The 6,552-nt window shown below is 63.4% G+C and overlaps 1 protein-coding gene across 2 annotated transcripts in view; it reads right to left on the reverse strand.

Annotated features, from left to right (window-relative positions):
• PDE9A (phosphodiesterase 9A) overlaps positions 1-4,358 on the reverse strand; it is an 82,966-nt gene extending 78,608 nt beyond the window's left edge. For both annotated transcript variants that reach the window (XM_047719393.1, XM_047719383.1), the window contains exon 1: positions 4,148-4,358. In XM_047719393.1, the coding sequence (XP_047575349.1) occupies positions 4,148-4,216 (69 nt within the window). In that variant the 5' untranslated portion in view covers positions 4,217-4,358. The remainder of the gene's footprint in view (positions 1-4,147) is intronic.
• Between the last annotated feature and the right edge of the window lie 2,194 nt (positions 4,359-6,552).

A 6,552-nucleotide genomic window follows, 5' to 3' on the forward strand; every position in this document is an offset into this window, starting at 1 on the left:
CTGAACTCCAAGGGTGGGGGCAGGGGAGGGCCCGGCCACAGAGGAAAACCGTGGTCTGAGCCCTGTAGGAGCCTGGGGAGGAACCGGGGCCTACCACCCGGAATCCCGGCCCAGCGGGCCCAGGCGGCATGGACGCCGGCTCCCTGGGAGACTGTCCTCACCCAGATGCGGCTTCTCCACGGCCCCAGCCCAAAGCCAGGCCCAAGGTCACATGAAACCCCTCCCTCTTCTTCACTGGTAAGGCTTCAAACTCACACCTGGACGTGCTAGCAGGCAGGGCCCCTCCACCTCTCCAAGGCCAAGGGCATGGCCCTGGCCTCCCCAGGACATCCCAGTTGAGTGCATCCTCTTTCTGGAGGTACCGTGGGTGAGCAGGAGAAAGGACAGGTACTGAGGCCAGGGCCATCGGAGGACAGAAAAAAGCAAACCTTCTGGGCAAAGAGGAGAAGCAGCAGCTTCTAGAGAAGAGCCTTCTGGAGCGGGGATCCCCAGCTATCCAGCTTTGGGGCCCCTGGCTCCCATTCCCTCCTCCTCCAACAGGAGCGGGGAGGAGGCATGAAGGGGACAGGTGTATGGGGGTGAGTGAGGCTGTCCCCTTGGCCATGCAGCAGTTCCCAACCTGGGTCACCCTGAGGCTGCCCTCCCCCCACCCCGGGCCCCCCCAAAGTCAGTCTTCACCAAGGAAGGGAGCCTATTCCTCAAGCCCCCCACTTCTGGCATCACAGCCCTGCCCCACCAGCGGGGCCTGCTGTGTCCTTCTGTCCATCACCGGACGCCCTGCCACGGCTGTGGTTTACTATCTGTGAGCCTGTGGCTCTGTGGAACAGAGTCGTGGGTGTCGCATTCACACGGGACCCAGCCCCCCGCACACGGTGGCTGTTAGACAGCTCGTCTGGAGAGCGGGCTCAGTGACAGTCTTGTCCAGCCGATTCTATGACAGGAAGCACTGAGGGCATCCCCACCTTACACAGAGACTGGGGACCTCGCCCAGGCCACGGGGGCAGCCGCACAGCTCTCTGCTGCTTTGTGGGGACCCGGGGGTGCAGACTTGGACGGTGAGCCTCCTCTGCCCTCCGGCCCCCTCTGTAAGCCGCTGAAGGGAAGCCCGCAGGCGGGAGATCAATCCCCCAAACCCCACTGCCCGTCCTGCACTGCGTCAGCCTGGGCTGGTTGGCGAGTTGTCTCGAGTCTTCTTCACGTCTGAAAGCACCGAACTCACTATCCAGCGGCTGCAGTGGCTTCTCCAAGGCCCCGGACGCCTCCCATGTCATCACCCCAAGCACGTCCTCAGACCGGGCTGGCGGCCTCCCTTCAGATGATGTGGGACTGTTTCCCCAAGCTTGGCTAGAGCACATGACACCTGCAGCAGTCACTGTCCCCCACGCCTGTGCCCTCATGGGGGGAGCGTGGGGTACCCAAGAGCAGGGTCACTGGAGGGGCAGAGCACAGGGGAGACAAAGCAGGGGCTCAGCCCCTCCCCCGCCCCCAGGGCGCCTCCCGCCCCTCGGAAGCCACAGGGGTCTGTGTCTATGACCTTCCTGGGAGAAGCACACTGAAGGACAAAAGGGAGACAGAGCAGGACCAAATCCAGTGCCCAGGACCTTAAGGAAAGAAAGCGTGGCGACAGGCGACAGAAAACGATGCTGCGAATGTTCTCAGTGGAGACATCTGTGGTCCCCACCATGTACCGTTGTCCTTTCCCAGCTCGTGCCTGAAAACCCCAGATGCCTTGGCTCCCAGTCAGGGCGAAAAATCCAGCTCTGAGGCTCCACCAGTGTCAACAGCAAAGAAGGAGGGCACAGAGCAAGGTCAAGAACCACTAACAGGTGTTGCGGCCGTGGGCGAGGCTTCAAGACCACAGCCTACCTGCACCCCCCACCCTGCCGTCTCTATCAGCAAAGGCCACTCTCAGACAGAGAGAGGGACTTGTGCATGATGCCCACCCCGTCCCCACAGTGCCCCACACACTCTGGTCATACGGTCTCGTTTCCTTCTCAGGACAGTCTATAAAGCAGCGACCGCCGTCCCCCTTTACAGATGACGGGGCCAGCCCAGAGCTGCCCGGGGACTTGCTCGAGAGCACAGAGAGCGGGGATGCCAGCACTGGGCGGCAGATGCGGCCCCTCCCGAGGCCACGGCCTCCCCCCTGAATGCAGGTGTGCATCCGGGGCTGTTCTTCCGGAGGTCACACCAACCTCGGGGTGTCGCCTTCTACAACCCAGCCTGCCTGTCAGGGCAGAGCTCGCCAGACTCGACGCTCTCCTCCTGTACCAGTGGTGCCTCTCTTCCGCTCCTTACCCACTTCCAATCCAGCTTCTGGGGGGCGGGGGGAGGACCTTGGGGAAGTTCTCGGGAAGCAGCTGTCACTTCTGACCCAGTGGTGGCATCTCATCTCACCTCTTTCAAAAGGTGGACAAAGGCCAATCTTGGAGATTCTCTTCTGGTGTGGTAGGAGGGTTTGTGCACCTTTGCACGCGTGTGTGTGCTGGCATGGGGCAGGTCTGTGCCTGTGTGTGGGTGGCTCGTGCACGTGTGTGTATCTGTGCGTGTACGTGCGCACACACGATTTCAGGCATGCGTTGTGTGTGAACACACATGTGCACACATGTGGGAACATTTGTACGCACGTGTGTACACTGCGCGGGATGGATGGCACCGAGGGTCATTCCTGCCTTTGAGGGGATGTTAAATTCTGGTTCGGTCACAGGTGCCGAGTCCTGGAAGTCTGGGGACCGGGGTCCGGTCCTCCATCTGCCACTGACCAACTACCCAGCCCTGATGAAGGGAGAGGCTTGACAGCCTGGCCTCCCAGAGGTTTCCAGCTCCCCACTCTCTGATTCTATTAACCCGAGTGATGGTGGGGGAAGGGGATTCTCACTTCCTGGGATGCAGCTGGGGATGGGGAGAGTGAGGGTGGCTTCTGGCAAGGCTATCAGCAGGCAGAGGCACCCCAGAGATCTCTGGAGCCTCCCCCCGCCACCCTGACCCCAAGCCTCCTCCGTGACTGGCTGGGGGATCCCTCCCTGGCTGCCGGGCAAGGGGTGGGGGGTCCTTGAGAAGAGCAAGAGGAGAGGTGGGAGCTTCCCTGAAATGTCCAGCTGAAGTTTGGGAGCGGGGAGAGATGCCGCACTATGGCTTTTCTCCTGGGAGGGGTACAGGAGACGCAAAATGCCCCCCTCCAAGCCGCTCTCTTACTGTTCCTCTCTGCCAATCAGAAGCCTGGGTCCAGGACGCTCTGGACTCAGGCCAGGGGCTCAGAAAGGGAGGGGCCGGGAACAAAGGGGGTCTGCGCGGGAGGCCCCTGCGATGAGAGTCAAGTTGGTTAGGGACAGTGGACATCTGGAGGGCTTCATGCCTCCAGAGAGGGGCAGAGGGGCCCAGGGCTGGGCCAGCCTGTCCCTCAGTCTGTCTGTGACAGGACCCAGGAGGCAGAGCAGCCTTGAGGGCCCCCCTCCGCCGTCAGAGCTGACCATCTGCCCAGGGGGGTACACGGGCGGTGGAGGTGGGGGTGCTGCGGGGCACAGCCCCTGCTCCCCAAGCCCCGCCCCCCCGCACCTGCTCCCCGCTGGCCAGGAAGTACTGCCACTGCCTAGGGGTGGGGGCGGCAGGGCGGACTCGGGCCCCCTCCGTGCCTGGGTCACCGTGTTCGCGGGGGGGGACCCCGACCCGCAGGGCAGCCCGGGGCCCCGCTGTGGGGTGGTCAGAAGGAAATGAAAGGCTTCATGCACCAGCATGGACACACAAACTCGGCCCGATGAGATTTGTTAAGAGAGAGCTCTGCCCATGAAGTGGAAAAAATACCCCCTAGTGGGTCGCCCCTTTCCGCGAGGGGGAGGGGCCCGTGAGCACAGCAGCTCCGCAGAGCCCCCCGCCCCCAGCCGAAGTTGTCAGAGGCTGCAGCCCCGACCCAGGACGCGCGGACGCGGAGACGACGGCCCCCACCCCGGCCGCCCGCCGCCGCCAGGTCCCCCCGCCCTGCCCCGGCGACCACCTCCTCACCGCCGTCACCCGGAGGGGCCGCCCAGCGGGATCGCACGGCGGGGGTCCAGCGCGGCGCGGCTGGGGGCTCGGGGGGAGGGCGCGGGCGCCGGGCTGGGGGGACGCGGGGTGCCCGGCGGCCGCGGTGCGGAGGCTGGGGAGGAGCTACCTTCTGGATGCGCCCATCGATGTCCAAGTAGATGGCCTTGGGCCGGTAGCTGGAGGAGCCGGACCCCATCTCCCCGGCGGCCGCGCTCGGACTTTCACTGTACTTTCCCGACGCCAGCCGCCGCGGGGAGGGCGGGCCGTGGGAGGCGGGAGGGGGCGGCGGCGCGGGGACGGCGGAGACCAGCCAACCAGCGCCCCGAAGCCGCTCCGGTGCGCCCGGCCGCCGCCTCTGGCGCGCGCGGCCGCCGGCTCCGCCCCCGGCGCGGCCCCCGCCCGCCTCCCTCCGCCTCCGCCTCCTCCCCGGTTTCCCTCCCGCCCCCTCCCTCCCTCCCCCGCCTCCCTCTTCCTCCCTGTCCCTCCTCTTCCCTCCCTTCTCCTTTCCTTCCCTCTTCCCCCTTCCTCCCTTCCCACACTAGGGCGCACCCCCTCTTCTTCCGTTTGGTTCCGGCGCTGGGGGACGGGGCCAAGCGTCAAGCCTATCCGCAAGTGACCTCTGGGCAGGTGCCGGCCGCCACGGACCCCTCCGGCTACAGAGTTGGTCAGCGCCCCTCCCCACCAACCGCCCAGAAATCCCCAGAGCGACCCCGTCTGGCTGCAGGGCTGGTCACCTTCCCACAAGGACAGTTGCTCAGCGTGACTCCTTTGCCCCAGGGGGCTAATCAAGCAGGGGGCGGGGGCGTTTGGGGCGCCTGAGCTAAGGCGGGTCATTAACCAAATCTAGGACCGCTGGGCATTAGGCAACTCCCCGAGGCTCAGCCTCTCCCTGCCGTGATTGCCATCCTCCTTTAATCTGACTAGGAAATGGGAAAAGTTGCTTCTCATTCCGGTGCATCCTTCCCTTAAGTTTTCTGTACATTCTGGGAATGACAGCCTCTTTCCAGCTGCACCCAGAGCTGAAATGGCAATTTTATTTCTGTCCTTAATGGAGCGGGAGAGAGGATTACCCAGCCATCAGCTCTCGCTGGGTTCAGCGCTGCTCTGCCCACCCTCCCCCAACCTCCTTAATTGCTGCAGGAAGTATGGGAAAAGCAGGAGGGAAAAGAAGGGATTTCAGGCCTTCGGTGACCTGTAGATCACTGTGCAGGCTGCTCCCGATTCTGGGATCTCCCAGTGGGAACCAGATGGGGGGAGGGCTGGTAAGTGCTGAGTGGCTCCAAGTGCCTGTTGCTTTTGGAAGCCAGCGTCCATGCAGCCAGAGAATGCGCTGATTGTTCCATTCTCTGTGAATTCCAAGCCACTGCCTGCCATCTGTTGAATGTCTGGGTTTTGCGTATTGAGAGAGTGCCTGGTGCGCACAGGCTCCTCCCTTCCTCCAGGCTCTCCCGAGCCAGGCTGGCCACCGCCAGGCTGACCACCACCAACCGTCATTCCCGTTCCCTTCCCTGGCTGTCCGGCCTCCCCCGGTGCCCAGGCTCTCCAGAGTCCTCCAGGCCACCCGGAGCACTGGCCAGCCTGGAGCCCTGGGGAAGACGGGCCTCCTCATCTTTACGGGGCGAGTTCTTCCTCGGCCTTTGGACAGTCCAGTGTGTGTCATCTCATGTCTACGGCCTGCTCTGGGAGCGGGAGTCAGCTCTCAAAGAACGACGATGGCTTTGCCCTCCCCTCCAGCCCAGGGAAGGGACCATGTCAGAGCCTGGGCACCAAGAGACTTGCTTTAGAAGTGACATGGGGACCTTCGAGGTGGGGGTAGCCTCCGTTGGGGTGGTTATAGTCGGCCACTTGACTCATAGCTGTGATAACGTGTCCCCAGAAAATTGGAGCAAGCGCAGTGATTAGGGTTTAATGTTGTCGAATGTTCAGATGTTTGGTCCTAAGCCAGTGACGGATGGGTAGGGCTGCTGTGGAAGTCTCACCACTCAGCAGGTGGCTCGTTAGCCTAGGACTTACCTATTCCCCGTGTCTCATCGGCATCTGATCAGGCCTGCTCCAGTCGTCTCCTTCTGGCACCCTGGCAGGACTGGCGTCCTCATGCTGCTCTGCAGAGCTGCGCACCCCAGTCGGGAGCGCATGGGGCTGGGATCACCGGGGACCGGCCTCCTTACTTGGAAGAGTCATCACTCCCATGAGTGCGTGATGGACGGGGAGCGGCTGCAGATCCCGTTGGAGAGACTTCGGCGGCCGCCCCAGAGCGGGGCACCTGCCTTTGCCTCATTCCCGCGCGGGCTGGGGGTTCTGGCCCTTGGCCACACGGTCCTTACTGTGTGTCCGGGCCTCAGGAGAGAACACACCCAAGTCTGGGGCTGGGGAGCTGGCGTTTCAGGGGGAGACAGACAAGATGGGACACGTGAATGTAGCGTTTAGGGTGTTGGCTCATAACGGGTGCCAAGGAGAAAAGTCACCAGGGAAGGAGATCCCAAATGTGGCGTGCGGGGAGCTGACGTATGAAAGAGCCCACCAGGCAGCGCA

The sequence above is a fragment of the Lutra lutra genome, chromosome 1 (assembly GCF_902655055.1).
Source record: "Lutra lutra chromosome 1, mLutLut1.2, whole genome shotgun sequence".
Lineage (NCBI taxonomy): Eukaryota > Metazoa > Chordata > Mammalia > Carnivora > Mustelidae > Lutra > Lutra lutra.